The 22320-nt window shown below is 34.9% G+C and overlaps 1 protein-coding gene across 1 annotated transcript; it reads left to right on the top strand.

Moving 5' to 3' along the window:
- Positions 1–6023: 6023 nt before the first annotated feature.
- On the top strand, positions 6024–22270 carry LOC140046971 (nose resistant to fluoxetine protein 6-like). The gene is made up of 17 exons (XM_072091752.1): positions 6024–6114; positions 9273–9740; positions 11109–11263; positions 11744–11822; positions 12455–12542; positions 13073–13284; positions 13562–13669; positions 14447–14626; positions 15340–15433; positions 16110–16202; positions 16748–16943; positions 17084–17163; positions 17593–17700; positions 18131–18263; positions 18729–18915; positions 19496–19638; positions 20162–22270. The coding sequence occupies exons 2-17, from the start codon at positions 9275–9277 to the stop codon at positions 20282–20284; spliced, it is 2445 nt and encodes an 814-aa protein (XP_071947853.1). The 5' UTR covers positions 6024–6114; positions 9273–9274; the 3' UTR covers positions 20285–22270.
- Positions 22271–22320: the final 50 nt, after the last annotated feature.

A 22320-nucleotide genomic window follows, 5' to 3' on the forward strand; every position in this document is an offset into this window, starting at 1 on the left:
CGTCCCCACTGACAAGTGTACTCATGAATCATGAAATGATGTTGGATGGCTCCCTCTTGAGGGCGTGGTTACGGATGCGTGCATTATCCGATAGGGGTGCTATGTTTATATATACGGATTTTTCTTTTTCGTAAATTGTATCCTCTCTTCGGATTGCAGTCGGCATTATTACACGACTATCAGTCCAAAATGGCAAAAATAGAACTCCATGTTTTGGGACTCATCGGCAAGCTATTAACAGGGCCATGAATGGCAACCTTTTACACTTCAACCACCATTAGATTTCATTTACACTTTAGCTTTTAGCGAGCCCGAGGCCGGCTCCGAGCCAGCAGTGTACAAGTGTAAAAACTCTGGGAACAACAGAGCCGGCCTCGAGCCAGCGCAATTTTGATCCTAGTCTAGAGTAGGCTTTGAGCCGGCAATTGCGGGCTTCGGGCCGGCAATTCATATAGTGTAAACACTCCTGGTCATAAAATTAACGTTCTGGGTCAACTATATTTTAAATTTTACGAAAATTACTGCCGAACAGGAAATGCATGTATGTAAAATATAAACAAACCAAGTTTCCACAAAAATGGCCGAAAAACGAGGAGTAACATGGGGGAAGGAAGAGGTCTTGGCCTTGCTGGCAATCTGGAAGAGAAAATACAAAGCCGGGTGGACGGTAGCGTTAGAAATGCTACAATCTACCGCGAGATCAGCAGTCAGTTAATTGCCCAAGGCATATCGATCCTCTGATACCGTTAAGAGAAAATTGTAGGCCCTGTGTGCATGTTACAAAAAGTGTGCGGACAACAAACACAGTGGTGTAGGGTGGAAGTGAAATCATATCATCGAGCACTCTTCCGCGAGAGCAAGTGTACACTAAACACAATAGTAGGGGCCCCGAGGCCGGCTTTTTGGGTAAGTGTAAACACAATGCAGGCTAAAAAGAAAGCCGACGTTGGGCCGGCTAATAAATAGTCGATGAAGTGTAAATGGGGTCTTAGTCACATTGATGGCATAGCCATCATAAAAGACATCAACAAATTGTCCGACGATGTAATTCGAAAGTTTTTACAACAGAAACCAGTGGACAAGAACTTCAAACGCTTGACTGCCAAACACGAAGATCTTAGTGTTTTGCGTTTTTTTACGAAATCCGGTAGATAGCTTAATTATTGGTATGTACTATAAATATGAACACTATATTCGGTCTGGACCGTCAATATTTTACAATTTGAAAGTAACTAATCTGGTTACGAACGACTGTCAAAATGGTACCTGTCGAAATAACACCGCGCATCACAGTAGCGCGTAGAGCGATGGCTTGGCGCATTGTGTATCGGTCGCGCGCTAGCTATGCCGCCGAAGCATTAAAAAGGTTTTTGTGGATTGACATGTTTGTTTGTTATCTGAATAAAAAATACATTTTCAATATGAAGTCTTTAATTTTATTATTGTATGTATACCCTAATTGTTTTGGTGTTTTACTGAAAGTGACCGAGTTTCACGCAGCAAACTTGTTTTGAAATGGTATGGATATTATCATCAGTTTACTATCTAGGCTAGTAGTACTAGGCTAGCCTAGGCCTAGTCGTAAAACAGTTCCGGACCAACTTTAGGCCTGGTTAACTAGGCCTGGTGTCTTTACTATGTGGATTTTGGCGAAACATCGATGTAAGATTTATGATTTATAAAATGTAATACATTTTTCGATGGTGATAACTTGTTTTTATAGGCCTATCGGTGCCGTGTAAGTAACTTTTTCGTTGTTTGTTGATCTCACCGGGCGATATTTTCATATTGTGATGTCTTGCACAAAATCGCGAATATCTCGACTTTCTTGCGCGAAACTACGAAAAACTAAAAAAGTGGGTTACTTTCATTTTACTATTACGATTTACATATTGCGATTTAAAAATCAGTGTTAATGAAAATAATCTTATTGCTCTTCTCAATCTGGTTTCAGACCCTAACATTCTACGCTTACTGCTCTTACTAGTACCTATGATAACTGGCTTAATGCAACTAACCAAAGAAAACTCACTGGCTCCATCTTCATAGATCTTAGAAAAGCCTTCGACACAGTTAATCATAACATTCTTCTCTCCAAACTTCCCCTCTATGGTTTCTCTTCTCTTGCTTCTACCTGGTTTAAATCTTACTTAACATCACGTAGTCAGCAAGTGCTATATGGCAACACTCTCTCCGACACTAGTTCTGTTTATGCGAGAGTCCCGCAAGGCTCCATTCTTGGACCTCTCTTATTCTCCTTATATATTAATGATCTTTCCTCTGCTCTTTCTAATCTAGATAGTAACATACACACTGACATGTATGCCGATGACACTATTATATATTACAGTAACACATCTCTTTCTACCCCTCATCGAGCAAAAACTAAATATGACTTTTACTCACCTTTCTTTGTGGCTCAATGCTAACAAACTTTCACTTAATGTCCAAAAAAACTAAATCTATGTTAACTGGTTCCTCACACAAACTAAAAACAACTACTAATAGCATAAATCTCAACATTGAAAATACTCCTGTCAGCTCAGTCACATCTTTCAAACACCTTGGAATTATAATTGACTAGCAATTATACCCGCCCCAGGGCGGGTTTCAAAATTAGTTTAAAGCCTTCTCAACACCCGACGCCAGTATCTGTCTATACTCACCAATCTCCACCCTTCTTAAATAACACCCCATACTCTTTTTTAAAAACCAATTCTTCCCAGTGATGGACAAATTCAATTCAACGTAAGCTTCAAATTGAGAGGAGTATACATAGCTATGATGGGTCTAATAATGGTTGAAGTACGTTGTAAATTGTGTAAATGAATAGGTGTCATATTGGCTGATAATTAAAATATCTAATTTAGATACTGCGGGGCCCCAGCCACAATCAACAAACCTTAACTCCTCCCCATGACAGTTCAAATATAGTAACTTTTCCTAGTACAATTCCAAGCATATAGGCTACTTCATTACGACAATATTTTCGCTCTTCCACCTCCCCCTACAAACACACCCCAGATACACTGGGTGATTTGTTGAAGTTATGTTATTATCACTCCCAACCCATAATCCCTCAGTGGCAGTTTTCAAATGTAGTTTAAAACAAACCAAATACAGTTTCGGTCATGGTGATAGGCCCACCCCAAACTCCCAGCCGCTTCCCAGGAATAATTAAATACTTTTTTTCCTTGGAGGCATCGTGATGTAGTTGAACACAGTAACGGTAAACAACGTGTGTATGTTCACACAGGAATGGATATCTGTAATGAGAAAATCCAAGAGACCGATACATAGCTGGATATGGTTAAAGTACTTTGCTAAATGTGTAATTGAATAGGTGTCATATTGGTTAATGAATAAAATATGTATATCTATATACGCCTTGCTGAGGATAATTAAAATACTGTCAAACTTTTGTAGTATAATTTTACAATTCGATAGCCTACAACCCCGAGCCCTAGCAAAAAATGACATCACAAACCACCACACCACCCCCCGCCCCCACCCCTCCCACAAAAACCCCAGGAGTCGGGGGAATTTTTTTAAATGTAGTTTAAAACCTTCCGGGTACAATTGCCATCATTTTGATACCCCATACGTATGGTTACGTGCAGAAACGGAAATTTGTATAACGAACAAACATCGAAAGTGGGGGTTTTGACCACATTTTGGTCCCTAACATGGATCCTAGGTGGCGGATGATGTTGAAATATAGCTTAGAACATTCCCGGTACAATTGCGGTCATTTTGATACCCCATATGTAAGATTACGTGCAGTAACAAAAATTTGTATAACGAACAAACAGACAAACAAACAAACAGACAAACTCTCTCACTTATAATATAGATAACACTCTTACATGGAAATCGCACACTTCTGCTTTATGTAAAAAACTCAACTCAACTCAACTAACTTCCTTCTTGCACGCACCTCTAAATTTGTCAACCAGTCGACATGTCTTCTCCTCTATAATGCTTTATTTCTTTCCCGCTTTGATTACTGCTGCTCAGTCTGGGGTTCCAACTCTAATACTAACCTCTCTAGTAAACTAAAAAAAATCCAAAACAGAGCCCTACGCATTATTCTCAAACTTAATCCTATGTCACACCTCTCTGATGATCACTTTAGACTAGCCCATACCATTCCTCTTCAGAAAAGACTCCACTACCAACTTGGTTGTCTTACTTTCAAAACCCTAAATCTTCTTGCTCCTCAAGGCTTATGCCATCTCCTCACTAAAATTACGGCCAATGGGAGGATGACCACTCGTCAAATCTCAAAAAGGAAATCTTCACATTCCTAAACCTACTCTTGAAATTTTCAAACTCTTTCAGCTACAAGGCCCCTCATTTCTACAATGATCTTCCTCTATCTATCCGCAATTCCTCATCCTTTTCCTCTTTCAAAACTAGACTTATGACTTTTCTCAAAACTATGTAATCCTTTTCCAGATTTTAATTGTAAAATTGTAGATCTAAATTTTTATTTATATATATATATTATATTTTGGTTAATTTAACATATCTGTTATTTTCTATTTGTCAAGAATTTTTAGTCTTGTGTAATTAATTTTTTTTTTTTTTTTTTTTCTTAAGTTTTACTTTTCTGTTTTTGTTGTTTTTTTGTATATTGTATCTGTTCTGAGGGTCCCAAATGATCAGCAAATGCTGGATGGATCACCCTCATTAAATATGGTTAAAATAAAAATAAATCTCTGTACCCACTTGGCCTACCTTACTTTGACCTTTGTCTTTTGGCGCGAAACGCTCTCTAGGCCTAGTAGGCCTAGCAGCCTGGCCCTAGCCTCTAGTCTAGGAAAATAACATTCAGTTTGTGTTTTATCTTTTCTATTTATAGTTACTTTAAAATATATCCCTAACATAATAATGACATTATATATATCATTGATAATCAATTATTTGAATGAATGATACTTTACCAAATGGTATAATCAACTGCTCGAATGTGCTAAGTATAGTACAGTGTGTGACCACCACTCTCTTCTCTCTATCTCTCTCGAGCTAAAAAAACAGGTGGTAACTTTATACCTACCGAGTCACGTGATCGTTTCGTCAATGTCAGGTGATCTAGGGTAGTAGGCCGGCTGCGATTTTTTTTTTCGTACATAAGTTGGGGACCCCTCATGAAACGTCACAAAATAAACATGAATAATTCATCAGTTAAATTTTCCTGTTCCGTGTGCACCCAAGCGTATTGCGGTACGATTCTAGGCCTATCATCTCAGACTCCGCTGTTGTTGCGGCGTGCGATTTCATAGAAGAATAGCTGCGTTTTGTGTGGATTGTCGAAATAATCAGCCTTTAGTTTATGGTGTTTTTAATATAATGTATTACTAAAGAATTACGTGTTAAAACTATAGTTTCTATTAATACTATTAGGCCTAATTATTTGTCTCTAAACCCATGTCTATTCTAGTAGTAGCTGTGTGGGTATGTGTGACGTGTGTGTGTTGGTATGACACAATCCGAGTAATAAGTCCGCAAAATTAAACAATAAACTTACACAAAAATAAATTTTTTATTCTCGTGGGTCTAATCTTCCCATCTTCATGTGTTCATATAAATATACGCGCATTTTTAAAGTTCCTTTGAGTACATGCATATTGTTTGATAATAAAATAGCAGAATTAAAAAAATAAGTACACAAATCATACACATTCTTTATTCTTGTGGGTCTAAGGTTTCTTTGGGCTATGTCCAATGAATTACTACTTAGTGTAATTAAATGTCTTGCCTAGTTGTCGGATTAGCCTCGACTCGACACATTTTGCAATGTGGTGTGTGTGTGAAGAAGAGTGCGCAAAGGCAATCACGTGATTTGACTTAGAATCCTAGGCCTACTGTAGAAAGTATCGTATCGCAGTTGTGTAATCACTTCTTGTTGCTATACGCTTGGGTGCACACGGAACAAGATAATTTAACTGATGAATTATTCATGTTTATTTTGTGACGTTTCATGAGGGGCCCCCAACTTATGTACGAAAAAAAAAATCGCAGGCCGGCTGGCTACAAAGTAAAAATAGTGCTACGGCGGTAGAGTACGGAGGAGTTTGTTGTTCATTGTTTTTGATCAGCAAATTTCAGTAGGTAAGCCCTACTTCCAAACCTACATTATTTGTAGTAGTAGGTAGTGGGTTCGTAGGTAGTAGCCTAGTAATAGTATAGTAGTAGCCTAGGCCTAGGCCTATGATATTACTGTATCTAGACTAGGCAATTAGCCTACTAGGCCTAGAGGTCCTACTACTAGGGCTAGGCAGTATCCTATTTATATAGGCTAGAATAGGCCTAGGCTACCGGCCTACCTAGCTAGGCTAGCTAGGAGGGCCTTACTAGGCCTAGCCTAGTAGTAGTTAGGTTAGGGCCAGCAGAGGCCCCTAATTATAATTATTTTTAATCAATGATTGAGCACCCTTCAGAAATCCATTACCAGCTAGCTTAGCTTTGTGAAATCATTGCTAGGCCTGCCGATAAAAGTATGGAGACCTCTAAGTCTTAGAGTTAGTTAGGACATAATTAATGTTGGCGATATTAGAGGACGCTGTTATGGTCATATTATATGGCTATAACAAATCATATTTTTTACATGTTCCTCGTGTTTTTTTATAACAAAATATTTTTGTGTTTAATTATATTGCTAATTTAAAATGTTGAATTGTATTGCTTATGTTATTGTCTTGTCAAATTATTTTTTTTGTGAGGGTACCTAATGATCAGCTTCGGCTGGATGGACCACCCTCGTAAAGTATTGTTAAAATAAAAATTCAGTGTCAGCAGAAGTAAAATAAATTCTAGTAATATACTTCATATCACGTTTTAATTATAATTATATATCACTGTATTACTGTACATTACATTTTTTTTGCATTTCTTATTTCCATGTACTGTATTTGAAGAGGTATTTCATAGGTGAATAAAAAATGTTACATTAGCTTTAGCTTTTCTAGTACAGTGAACATTACTAAACAATTAAGTTGTCATAAGCTTCTTGTTTATTGTGATATAACATTAACAATGTAGCTCAGGACTGAAGTACTATAATTCTTTTAATTTCATTTATTTATTTGACCTACAAACCATAATGTAAAATAAACTAAAACAGAGGAAACTTAGTCAGTACTGTATGTCAGCAGTCTCATATTTATCTTCTTTCCTGTGTTTGAAATTCTACTATTTAAATAAAAGAATAAATTAAAAATACTAGAAAGCCACTCCGAGAGTGAATACCTCCGCCTACTGTAAAATTCTCCTACATAAGATTTCTCCGGGGAAAAAAAAAATATATATATATATTTGTGTGTGTCTTAATGCTGTTTGTGATTTAGGCTAATTTCACTACAAGCATGTGTATGCGAGTTTGGTGTAATGGTTTGTAACAAGACAATAGCTTCAGTTGACTAACAATAGAACAGCAACGCGAAAATCAAACGAGTGAATTTGAAAAGAAATAGGTTTTTTAAACTACTCGCATCAAAAAAGGTGCACATTAAATCAAATTATGTTTTAAAATTACAAAGCAAAAATTAGAACTATTGCCTCTTGTACAAAAATGAAGTTTTTTGGACAAGTAGTGCAATTTTGAGAAAATGCAATTTTAGTTTACTTGTTACTTCAAGACTGCTCACCGGCTTTTGAAAAATTCTGTCCTATCTTTTAACATTAGCAGGTCTGAAAAGTTTACTAAAAAGTGGTCCAGAATTGGGACGATGTTCCCAAATGGTCCTAACATTTTATGGAATGGACCACATATCTGTATGTATCTATTTTGGTATTAAAGATCTTGTAATTACTTTTTGAGTAATCCTGCTAACAAACAAACAAACCGATTACATATACCTCCTTGGCGGTGGTAAATAACATGATGATGATACCCACAATGATGAATACAACAATTGTATATTATTTCTTTATTAAAAATATGAAATTTATGTCGGACTTTGAGAAATAATGCAAATTATTATTTAGTTTACCGTTTACTCTATCAATAGAGTCATTTGAGGCCTCCGTACTTTTGATTTTCGCGAAGCTAAGCTGGCGATGTATTTCTGAAAGGTGCTCAATATTAATTGACTAAAAATAGTGCTCATGAGTAGTATTGAATTTTGGGTATTTTTTAAGGGGTGGGTACGAAACTGCAATATAGGTCTTGGTAGGTCTAGGTATTTAGGAGGACCCCATCATAGGCTATGGCCATATAGACTATGAGAGGCCTATCTTCTTAGTTAGGCCTAGCCTAGAGTAACTATATAGTTATTAATTATCTACTAGCCTTGTAAGTGGGTATTGTATACAGTAGGACAGGTACAGCAGTAAGCCCCAGGCAGGGAGGGCCTACATTTAGCTGCCACTCAGCACACACCTATACGGCTACATACTGTCTGTGTACAAGCGCAGCAACTTTATCCTGTGTAAAGCTTGGTTACCACTAACGACGCAACGTAAGTGATTTGACCAATCACACGCGATTATTCGAACAGTGCTTGTTATTGAACTTGCTTACATCCTTGTGTTGTGTCTCTAGTGGGAACCATGCTTTAGTGTAAGTTGTGACCGCTACAAAATGATGTTAATCATGTCAAGACTAGTCGACACAGCTAATTCATTTTGCATTGTAACTACTGTACCCTTTGGAATATACCATTGACAGCAATTTGATCCTGTCAATTTCTCCAAACAGTAGCCCAAAAATGCTTGGTGCTCCTTACCAGGTTTAATCACACAAAGAGCCCAATATACTGTAGATACTGTATGATAATTATTTGAAAACATACAGCATTAGATCTGACCATACAGCATACATTGCATTAGAACTGTGTTGTTACAGATTAATCCTAAAAATATCCGTCCTCCTGAATAGATGCCTAAATTATTTAAGGTGTTGAATACTAAATGTCTTCATTGTTATCGTCTTCTTCTTGATCACTTTATTGTCATCACTCCATGGTTGGTTATCATAGTCTATATCCATAGTATTCACTCTTCATAACTATCTTTATTAGAATCAAAATTTAACTCCAAAGTCTACAAAGCACAAATCCCTGTCATACTTTAGTACACACAAGGCACCATAAGAACATTATGAAGTTGGAAAAAGTGTTTGACCCTTTGCTAAATTGTACATTCCTGAATCCAACCTTGAGGAATGGTATTTTTACAGATCTTGTAATTAGTTACGCACTTTAAGTAGTTAATATTCCATTATAAAAAGTATTTATAGTTTTTTAAATATAATCTTGTTATTATTTTAGAAATGGCACTTTTATCACTGGTAAAGATGTTCATCATATCTACACTCATTACCTTTTCATACGCAAGATTTGAAGAGATCAGGAGTCAACATGATGCCTTAAAATACCTTGCAAAACAGAGATATGCAAGCCCAGACCTAGTTGAGGTCAGCCCGATTCTTCAACCTCTTATAAAAAGTGTCATTGACAAATGGGAGTCACAAGATTTATTTCAGCAAGACACTACAATTCAGAATGAAACAACTCAAGAACCAATGCAAAATGATACAACCCCAGAGCCAATACATAATGGTACCACCCCAGAGCCAATGCCTAATGGTACTACCCCAGAGCCAATACACATTGAAACAACCCAGATACCTGTCACAAACTCATATCAACAGTGCAAAGCTGATTTAAGTCAAATGGTTGAAGACTTCTTGATGTACACTACTGATAAAAATTCCTCATATTATTATGCAATAATGAGTAAGTATCTATTTGTTTCACAAAACAAAGCGTCTTTACTAATGGTCTTAACGATTGGTCTTGCGATTAAAGCCATCTTTATTAGATAGACAGTCATTTACCAAAGTCATCCCTGTTAGACCGGTAATCAGTCTTCAGCTCTTTCTACACTTTATTTGACAAAAAATGGACACGATGACATCATATCACTACTATATTTGGACACATCACACATGTTTTTTCAAACTAGTTTGATTGTGTAGACAGAACTTTAGCTAAGACTGCGATCAGTAAACAAGCACATAGAATACCAAATATGGATTCCACAATCATAACAGTATACTATGCACAATGAAATCTATTATTAAATTCTATTAAAGATCATTGTCATATGTGATCTATCTTCCTGTCTTTTATGATCAATAATACCAAGGTACATTATTTGGTGAAGCCAATAAGTGGGCTATGCTTGGCGCTGAATAAGCTGGCCTTGGATAGTGTTAATTTTCATTTTATTGGGTTTATATGTTTCATGGTTTTTCACAAGCGCCTTGAGCACTTTAGTGGATATGTGCGCTGTATAAATCTTATTATTATTATTATTATTATCGGCAACACCATTTGATAAACAATAAGACTTTTAATATTCGAGTACGCTTTTTTGGAAGCTATAATTTTTGGCATGCAGATATCATAACATTCTATAACACTCCTTTGCCATTGTGTCAAACAATTACAATACAAGTTCATATCAAAATACTCCTTAACAGAAACCAAGCTGTTTAAACAAATCAAAGTTCAATAAAGTAATTTAATAATAAAATATCGTGTAGGCTTGTAGATTGAAAGTAGTAAGCTAACATTGCAGTTTCTATAGATTCAGACAAGCATTTATTTGGACAAAAGAACAAGAACAGAACAAAGCAACATTAATAATGATCATGAGAACCACATTAACTAACGTTGCCATCATGTAGTTAATCCATTGATTAATCAGTTAACTCTCCGAATACCGAAACTCTGATAAACTATCTCAAAACTTTTTCTTGCGGTACAAAAGACTAATTTCTGGGAAACTTGTCATATATCATCCAATAAAGTCTCTGGAGAATTGACTATACCATTTTCACACCTTACAACAAGCTGTAACCAGGTTTGTTGTGTGAAGGCAATTTTCTGGAAATTCTACCGAGATTTCACAGCTGACCCAGTGAAATCTCGGTAAAAAAACACACCTGTGAGAGGTCTGTTTTTAGTCCCGGGTTGTTACTGTTAGGTGTGTATTGCCATTGTATTAAACTGACCTGCCTGACCCCAAACCGTGTTTCAATTAACTAGGATAGGAGATAGGAACACTAAAAATTGTCACCATGTTTGTTTTTCTTGCAGTGGTGGATTCATATGGAAAGCTTCCTCCAGGGGTTATGCAAGGTCATACACAATGGATAGGACTGTTTGATCAGTGTCTGAATCAGACACAAGAATACACGCAAAAGAATTTCGGTGCCCAATATTGTATTGCACATACTATAACGGAAGACACGGTAAAATTTAGTAGTCTATTTATAATCAATTGATTATAGTAAAGTATTGTAATTTCAATTTTTTTTTCCAAATTATTGGAACTGTTGAACCAGGTTTGCATAGTGTGAAGAAAAAAACACCAACAAGAGGTCTGTGTTTTTGTTCCGAGTTCTTACTGCACACACATGCATTGCCCTGGTATTAACTGACTATAATCATACAGTAGTAATCGAATAGTACGCAACTGTTCTTTCCTCCCGAGATTTTACAAGGTTCACGTATGCGTGTGTGAAAACATGTAATAAGTCGGTAACCTGGTTACAACTTGTAAATAATTGTTATCCTTATGTTAAAACATAACTTTGTCAATGAAATTGACAGCATTAAAGGTTTACAGTATATTTGAAGTACTGTACTGACAAAAGTTATTCTTCAAAAAGAGATTTGGCTGATACATAGTACTGTACAATATATTGTATTTTGTTTCTTTTCAATTTCAGAAGGCACCACTTCTATCTGTTGGAATATGTGTTCCTGATTCTTGCACTGAATCTGATTTATATGTTCTAATGGAACAAGGTAATGTAACAAAAACTAAATTAATGACAATTTTAAATGTCTTAAAACATCTAGCATACATCAAATTGGATGTTAAAACATTAAATTCATATCTGATGCTTAAGCAATGAAACTGCTTCTACAGGTGTAGTGCAGTTGTAGTGTGTAGTGATGCTGTAGCTTTATGGTTATAATATGCTTGCCCTCCAATCCTGACTACTTCACTCGCTAAGCTTCGAAATGAGACTTACTGTAATGTGAGCCTCTATCGCACAGGTCTAATTAACTAAATCGTCGGCTAAATTGACTTAAACTGGTTACAGTTCCCTCATGGTAAATTGACCAAGTCCAGTAGTTACTTTTACTGCCCACTGCCTGCCCAGAACTTAACCATGGTCTTAGTAAAACTAACCACTCTTGCTAGAAAGTCCTATCCCAACGTGTGACCCTTGTAAAACTGTGGAACAACCTTCCCAATTCGATTCAAAGCCTCTTTAAAAACTCAACTTTTAATTTTGTTGTAATTCAATCTGTTCTCGCTCATCCCAATCTGTTGATTGTTGAAAGTGCTACTGTATATAAATTCGACAACAATAACATTAATGCATAAAGGTGAAGTACTTTAAAACATGTATTTCTTCAAAATCTTTCAGGTATTTTGGAACTGAATATGAAAAATGTCGTGGCATATGCATCCTGTAACAAAGAGATTGAATACAACGCTGGAGCAATATCATGTTTGTAAGTTGTGTCATAATTATGTTTGATATACCTGTGACAGGTTGTTTTTGGTTTTTTTTAATCTCTGTTGTCTGTGGTTAATACGTACACATTTCTCTGGTGTTAAGTTTAGAAAGAGATAAAATCTAATCCACTGGACTTGTTTAGTATTAAACAGAGACGTTTCAGGACCTATCCAGGTCGTATCATTAGGCCGAATGATGGAATTGTGGCATTTGGTCAGTGACCCGTGACGGGGTTAAGGAGCTAGGAATTTTGTTGACAGCTGAATTGAAAGTTCCAGTAAGTAAGTCCAGTGGATTAGATTTTATCTGTTTCTAAACTTAATACTACCTGGATGACTGACAATATACTGATACATATCAGTGTTTCTTCAGTGTTCTTCACTAGATCACATTAAGGTAAAGCTGATCACATTATTTTATAATGTTAAGTTTACATAACATGACTTAATCATGAATGGCTTGACCAACAATGAGTGTGAACCTATACCCTTTCTGGTCAATAATTTATCATACATTTTTCTACAGAGTGTTTCTGTCAATAATTGGAGCATTTATTGTAGCTGGGACAGGATATGAGCTGTTAACGATTTACGGCGTGAGCAAAGACGATCCACTTGGGTTTAAAACCTTGACAGAAGAACCAGATATGACAAATCATGAGAATGGAGTTCAAATTCGACCAACAACAGGGGCTCGGGGGGTGCACATGATGCATACAGAGCCAGGAAATAACTCTTGTAAGAATTCACATATTCACTGTTATTATTTAGTTGAATATTTCATATATGTAAATGAAAATTATGAAGACTAATTTTAAATGTAGCCGAATAATCTGGATTGTGCATACAGTTGTGTGGTTGAATTTCATCTTCCTTAAGGGGTCATGTTGACCAGCACCATACATGTGCTTATTTGTCAGTCTGTCTGTTAATCCTGAGATGGACAATCACTGTACACCATATAAGACATTATCTACTACCACATTGTATGTAATATTATATTTATTCATTTTAGATATTAATTCATCTACTACATTATATAATCCTGTATCATCTTCAGCTAACCCATCCATCAATGGATCAGCTCCACTTATTGAGCCAATCGGAATTCACGATCCACCAGGTATAACCGCATCATCATCAAAATCAACATTTATAACTGCGCCTCCTTTGGATACCTACTATTAATTTAGAATGAATCTGCTTTTATGAAACATCACATTTTTAATTATCACATTGATAGTGTATTTGATGATAATAAAATTCCATCCAAACGAAATGAGGAAATAGATATTTCAAACTTGTACTGCACGCTCTATTAAAAAAGCATGAATATTTATTTATCATATATTTATACTGAATGACACTTTCAGTTCTAAAGCTAAAGATTTCCAAGGTTGTTCAGTAGAGAACATCACCAATATAATAATAAGATAAAATAAAATATAAAACAGTAATTTTTCATTAAAAATAATTTAATAATAAAAATTAATTTTAGTTAAAAATGGAATTGAAGGCATATAACATGAAGCCTAAGTTTATTGTACAGGTAATAAACATTAAAGTCAACACTCAACGTTGTTATCCAAAGTGGTCCATGGTACATAATGTGTATTTATTGACCAAGTGGTTATTGTCTTGAATCCGTGACTATTATAGGCCCATCGTTGATTCAGCATGTGGCAATATATGTTGGGATGGTTTGGCCTGAGAGGAATATTGTTCCTGGGTAAAATGCCGCTACCATTGCCTTGGGTGGTTAATATCTGATTACCAAATTTCTTTCATGTCAGTGCATTACAAAGAATCATTCCTTCCATTAATATTACACTTATAATATATGTTAATTTTACTAGTATTTTGCTGTACTGTATCTGATAATTAATGTTTGTTTTTTCAGTTACCTGTTCAGGTTTTTTCAAGAAATTTATACTGTGTTTTTCACTCGTTACTAATGGCTCCAAGATATTGAGTCCCAAACAGGGACAGGGAAGTCTGCATGCCCTCAATGGAATCCGAGTTCTCAGTTTGTTCTGGGTTATTCTTGGCCACACATACTTCTTTCCACTGACGCTATTCTGTAAGTATTATCACTTAGCTTCTCTATTTAGTAATAGTCTGGTGTCTGTAAAGTCTATCATTTATCCCCTCTCCAGACGCCTTAAGCCCTGTCTACACACCACACCATTAAATATGGTAGTGATATGCCCAAATATGGTAGTGAAATGATGTCATGTCCATATATGGAGTTTTTTGTTTTTTTATATATAACTTTAGGCAATTTGCGAAGAATAACCATAAGCGAATTTATTCATTAAACGCCTGCAACTCATCCAAAATAATGCCGACCCGTGTATGCACGCTCACCCCTGCTCTCCTTAGTCTTCATTGGCTACCAGTTGAAAAGCACATAATTTTTTAAATACTTCTCTTAACCTATAAAGCTCTCTTATTCAAATCCCCTTCATATCTCTCTGACCTTCTTCCTCTTCACATACCTTCCCGTCTCCTTTCAATTCCGACTTTTAACACTAAAACGTATGGCTTACTGTACTTACTCTACATGAATAAAGGAGTTATAATTTGTCATTAGAAAAAATCCTAACATATGACAGGACTTAAACCCTGGACCTTTAGATCGGTAGCCAAGCCTCATAACCACCAAGCCACAACTGTAGGCAGAGATTTATAATGTCCCAATATACCTATAATATAACTTGTTTTAACATTTCTTTAGTGTATTCTTGTTCCATTGCTTATCATATATTTGATCATCATTCTCTATCTCTACAGCAAATCCGATACAAATCCCTGATATCCTGGGAAGATTCTCCTTCCAAGCCGTTGGTAATGCAACATTTTCTGTGGATTCTTTCTTCTTTATGAGGTCAGTAATAAATGCATTGTTTAAACAAAGATTTGCGGTTTGAAAGAATGGTTAAAAATTTGTGGACCAGGTGATAGTAGTCTAGTTTCTTTGTTTGTTTTAAACTATTTAAATTTATTACCCAAGTGACTTTTTAAAAGTGTATTGTTTTTGTTAAAAGTGCCATAGAAAAAAAAAAAAAATACTAGTGTTCTTAAGTGTCTTTGTTCAGAGGATAGTAAAAGTCAGTCAGTAAGTAATAAATGATTGTTAAAGCGTGGTTCCCACTAGAACGTAACACAAGGACGTAAACGCAACGCAAGCGTTTTAACCAATGACAAGCGAAGTTATAGACAGTTAGCAATCAAAAGCGAATAAGCCATCGCTTGTGATTGGTCAGTTCACTTGCGTAGCGTTACGTTCTTGCGTTGCGTCGCTAGTTGGAAACCCCCGCTTTAGCAAAGACATTTCCTGATAAACGATAACACTCTGACAGTCTCTTGGTTGGTTGAAAGAATGGTTAAACGTCAATGGGGCTTTCTAGTTTCCTGATTGGTTGAGAGAATTGTAAAAGTCAGTGTGAAATCACACAAGATACAATACAATCATATGTCACCTTGATCCTGTTTACTGCTGCATATATTAAAGATGTAAAGAATATTTGAAGATAAAATTAACTTTTTCTCTCTGATTTTAGTGGCCTGTTGATCACATACCTTACGCTGAATTACTTGAAAAAGAAGGATGGAAAATTAAATTGGGGAATGTTTTACTTACACAGATTTCTCAGGTAAACCTTGAAATAGTGATCATTAAACAGATTGTTATTGACTGGCAAAATGGCGTAGGAAATATCATGTATCATGTATAACTACCATGTTATGAGCTGTTTGTGTCATTATTTGAATGGGAACTTTCGTTGTCAATGTAAAGATTCGTCGAGTACTTCTTGTATTCAAATTGTAAATTTGTGCTCAACAGAACGTCATTCGAATAGAAAACGTTGACAATGCAAGAAGAACAAGAACAATCTCAATGCTTAAAAAACTCCATTAAATAAGTACTCAACGGAAAACTGTACTCAACGGTAAAAGTCCCAGTCGAATACGACAATTGCTTGTACCCTTATAGCAAATACCTTTCTCTCATTTCCTTGTCCTTCCGATAGGACGTAAAGCTGTTGGTTATGTGTGCAATAAAAAAAAACTTACACGATAAAGTGTATAGAATTTTTTTGCAGTGTGCAGATCATGGTAGTGGAGGTGTTCCTAATCTGTTAACGTAGTAAAATACACAAGTTTCGGCTTGTAAAAAGATGTTTTTCCATTTTTACAGATTGACACCTGTGTATATGATTGTAATTTACATCTATACAACGTTGACTCCTCATTTTGCCACTGGACCTATGTACTCAGCTGTGTTTAATCCAAATCCAGTCGGATATGAAACAGGAATATCTTATTGCCAAAAATATTGGTGGACCAACCTTCTATACATTAATAATGTGTACCCAAATGATTTAATGCAAGAGGTTTGTGTTTTTTTATTTGCGTGTTCACATCGCATGACACTTTTTCACATTAGTTATTGTGATTTCTTAATGAACCTGAGCAATATTTAATTATATAATTGAATCAAACCAAAGTTAACATTATTTTTTTTATTTTATAGTGTTTAGGTTGGTCTTGGTATCTAGCTAATGACATGCAGTTTTTTATCATCAGCCCATTTATCATCTATTTCTTGTACCAGTAAGTTGCAGATATCTGATTGTGATCTTTTACTCTTAAATTGTGAGAAGTTGTGATTAGGCAGAAAATGTTCAGTCATTACATATGAGTTTCAAACATACTAGCAGACGTTCCCAAATTGTTTTGGACACATTTATGATGCCTGTTAACACATGGAGTCTGCAAAGACTGCCATTACAATGTTGCATTCACAAACCTCAGTAGCAGCAAATTAGTTTGTCAAGAAGGTGGATGACCTAATTTTTGGGAACTGGCTTTAGTCAACTGTCTGTCAAGCTAAAGTTTTCTCTAGTTTACCAACTACAGTATTCCTTATGTAATTTTTAAAAAGAAGAAGTTTATTTAAGAAATGAAACAAGCTTTACATTTGTTTTAAATAAATATAGTATTTTTATATTGTCAATTATATAAAATATTTTCTCTCTATAGTAAAGCTCCAGTTGGCATAGGCATATGCATTGGTTTATTGCTAACATGCTTTGGCAGTTTGATTGGTCTGACCATTTCCAAGGATCTTGAAGCAACCCCATTTCCTCAGTATGTGGTTTATTTTGATTGCCTTGCTCTACACTAACAAACTTTATGTGACAAAAATATGTGATGTGTCCATATATGGACATGATGATGTCATATCACTACCATATTTTGGAATATCATTTCCATATTTGGGCACATCACATTTTTTTTGTCAAACTAGTTTGATAGCATAGACAGAGCTAATTTGTACTCAAGTACAATTGAGGAAATAACATTGCCTGGAATTCATACCTTCAGGCCCCTGAGCTTGCCCTGACTGCTAAGGTTAGATCCAAGCCCAAGGCAGCAGCAGGTTTTCACTATATTTTATAAATATACTAGATTGTTAGCTCCAACACAATAACAACCAATCATATAAGCAAGTTTGAAGTAATTTCTCTTAATCACGCTTAACTTATTTGCAATAATACAACTTTGTTTTTATCCACAGAAATGCCTCTCGTGAAAACTTTCTCGGTAACTCAGTTTACACCAAACCTTACGCACGTATCAGTACATATTTAGTTGGTATGGTTTTGGGATACATTTTGTATTTGTGCCAAGGAAAAGTTAAAATGTCAAGGGTAGGTAGTACATTCATGGCAAATATCTTTATCGCACATTTTACATGAGTCTAATTTATTTATTTCACTCCAAACCAACAGCGAATCATCGCCATCGCTGGTTAAAATCTTAATAAAAAACTAATTTGGATAAAAAATATAATTCATACAGATACATTCATACCGTGTAATTCATACAGACAGAAAAACAAGATGACATCGAACATAGAAAAATGTAGTGAATAAATAAAACATGACCATCAACAAACAAACATTAAGATGTTGAGGAAAAGGCTTCCATGATTAATATCCGACATTGTCGTTTGCAACAGACGTCTACCATACTACTAACAATATGAATATTTGAATGAAATTTCATACTGAATATGTGTGTAAAAGCATTTTTTAAAAAACACTTTATAATGTGAATACAGGTATTAGAATAGATTAGAAAAAAGTAAACGTAATTGTTTGTTTATTATTCAGTTTGTTGCACTGTTGGGGTGGTTAGTTGCAACCGTCATTGGTTTATCAGTTGTGTACGGGCTGTATGGAACACTCCATGGAAACGAGCTGAACAAAGGAGCAACCGTAATGTACATCACATTCTGTCGTTTTGCCTGGGCTGTGGCGCTAGGATGGGTTTCGTTTGCGTGCATAACTGGTTATGGAGGTACTTATTTCTTTCTTTATCATCGTCTATATTTTGTTGAATGACTTTCGCAAAAGGTTTAATTTATTCTTCCATAGGCCCATTGCAATCGCCTAGCCCACAAAGCCATACTGACTGTGCTAGTTAGTTGGCCTAGTTCGAACAGGGTACTCCTTATTTTGGGTGGCGGCTCACGCATGGTCAGCTGTGCCAATAGAAAGTAGCATATACTCACTGTCTATAAATTACATGTATGGTTGACATTGCTGACAGTCTGTCTATAAACAAAAACAAGACAATCTTATACCATATGAACAATTGTCTGAAATAAAAGTTAAATTGAATTAAAAAAACAGATTTTACTGTCTACACTAGTTTGACCAAAAAAAAGTGATGTGCCCAAATATGGTAGTCATATTAGACATTATCATCACATCACATAAAATTTGATAGTGTAGACAGAGCTTTAAATGAGACTTTTAACAGTGACTACTCACTAACTTAAGCTCTCTTCCCACTGAAATCATATATAAATTATATATTCGTGGTGCTATGCTATTACTCCATACCAATATACTGTATTGATCTTTTATCATTTCAGGTCCAGTAAATACTTTGCTGTCATGGCCAGTTTGGATCCCACTGTCGCGCATAAATTACTGTGCGTATCTTCTCCACCCGATAATCATGATGGTGTTTCAGTACTCTCTTCCAACTCTGATATACTTCTCTGACTTTTTGTTGGTAGGTATAAAATAGCCTTGTAACTAAAATATTGTAATACTCGCCAGACTACTGTAGCGTGTCGTACAACAATCTTGCAATGTTCACAAAAATCTGAACATGCAATAGCATACAATTAATGAATGCAATAGTACAAATATGTTTACCAAATGAAAATATTTATTATTATAAAATGTTTAAAAAACATTCTTTTTAAATAACATAGATCTGTTTGATTTGAAGTTAGCATAAACAAGAATGAATGCACATAGCAATTAAACTCTCTCCTGATATAGACCAACATCTTTCCCACCTTAAAACAAACAAAACAATGTTTAGTACTGTATTTAAAAATGTAATTGTTTAAAAAAACAGCTATGACTATTATTTATGCATTAGAATATTAAATCCAAAATACACATTGAAATCTTTTTTACTTATTACTTGCCACATTGTGTTATGTTATATTGTATTTTTCCCTACTGTACACAAACTCAATGGGAGTAGCATATGAAAGAAACTTTTTCTTTTTTTATGTTTACAGATTTACTTCTTTTTGGGCAACATTGTCTTATCATACAGTGCAGCTTTCATCTTTTCTGTTTGTGTGGAGGCTCCATTCATGGCACTTGAAAAACTCATTTTTCAGCGGGATAGGAGTGTCTAACTCATACTTTAGCGGGATAAGAGTGTCTGACTCGTATTTCAGCGGGATAAGAAGTGTCTAACTTTACTTCAACGGTATAAGAGTGTCTGACTCAAACTTCAATGGGATAAGAATGTCAAATTTTTACTTTAACGGGATAAGAGTGTCTGACTTACACTTCAGTGGGAACTCGTACTTTAGTTGGATAGTGTCAAACTAATACTTCAGCAGGATGAGAGTGTCTGACTCAAACTTCAATGGGATAAGAGTGTCTGACTCAAACTTCAATGGGATAAGAGTGTCTAACTTACACTTCAGTGGGATAAGAGTGTCTAACCCATACTTTAGCGGGATAAGAGTGTCTATCTCATATTTCAGCAGGATAAGAGTGTCTAACTCATACTTTAGCAGGATAACAGTGTCTAACTCAAACTTCAGCAGGATGAGAGTGCCTGACTCATACTTCAGCAGAATAATACTGTAGTGAGTAACTCATACTTCAGTGGGATAAGAGTGTCTAACTCATACTTCAGCAGGATCAGAGTGTCTGACTCGTATTGGAGAAAGTTAAGTGTTTTTTAAGTGTGTCTTAAATAGTAGGTTATTCTGAATATCTTCTAATAAGAATATTACCAGGTAGATCAAATGATTGTATTGCTTATTTTATATGCCTATCACACATTTATTTCAATCAATTATACCTCATTTTGATGTGTAATTAAATGACTATTATATCATATTTCAATTAACAACATTTTATGTGAATAAAGTATAGAAAAGGATATTGTACACTTTACTTTTCCTTTAGTTACTTTATATAATATTGTCATCCATTTTACATTCCAATTTTACATTACTCTAAACAATATGTTTTTTTGTTGTAAAAATTAAAATTTTTAACTAAATAACTCTAGATGCAATAATTAGTATATACAGTTATTACTGTAATTACAATACAGTTGGGTTTTTTTATATAAATTTTAAAAGTTGATTTATATAGTGTATATTTTTATACAAATTATAGACATAGTTTAAAGGGTAACAAATGTGTGGCTTAACAATTGTATGTATATACTGTCCATAACCTAGCGGCTATACCGGTCAAAAGATTCACCTTTACTTTTGTGACCCTGCCATACCATGAAGAAACGGCTGTTATTGAAGCGGTTCTATTTGATTGGTTTAAAAATAAGAGGAAAAGCGCTTTTACTGAATGTCGTGTATTACCTCTACTATTTGTTAGGAACGGTTGAATACATGTGCTAAAGCTATGAAATGTTTAGTGAACCTTGACATTCACCCTAAGATTATTATTATTATAATGATATAGTTAATCATATAATGATTATATATATATAAAAGATTGTTTTATTCTTATTTTAATGGTTACAAATATTATTTTCATAATTTCGAATTGAAATTTATTGATGTTTATCTATAGTTGTCACAAATATTATTTTATAATACCTCCATTGGTCTTGCATTATTTTTTTCTTAATATTACAGGTATGACACTCCATGTGTGCCAAAAATGTTTTTTTTTACAAATATTAAGACATTTGAGTTTGTAACTGCATAGACACTATAGTTTTACTAAGGGTGTATCAAGACATGAAATAAAAATAACCTTTTTTCTGATAACAGAAATAGTGATAATGCAATAGTGAGGCAATATACTGGAAGTACTAAATTGTTTCAGGGATACTATAGGAAACGAATAATATTATGATAATAATTAGTACCTCTTTTGATCTTGTAATCATTATAAATAAGACCATCATTGAATGAAACATTGAAATTACTATTACACAGTATGTACGCAATATATAGATATTATGTAAATAATTTAAGATAAATATATAACTTGGAAAAACATTTTACATTCTGTAGATTATAGTTCTGTTTTCTTGTGTTTCTTGGTTGTTGCCGAACAAATATGAAATGCAATGAAGAAACCAATCTATGTAAGTAGGAGAAAAACAACCAAGAAAACAAAAAAACAACAAACTCAAATCCTAAAGTTTCTGAAAATATATAAGTGATGGTAACTGAATTGA

The sequence above is a fragment of the Antedon mediterranea genome, chromosome 4 (assembly GCF_964355755.1).
Source record: "Antedon mediterranea chromosome 4, ecAntMedi1.1, whole genome shotgun sequence".
NCBI classification, from domain to species: Eukaryota; Metazoa; Echinodermata; class Crinoidea; order Comatulida; family Antedonidae; genus Antedon; species Antedon mediterranea.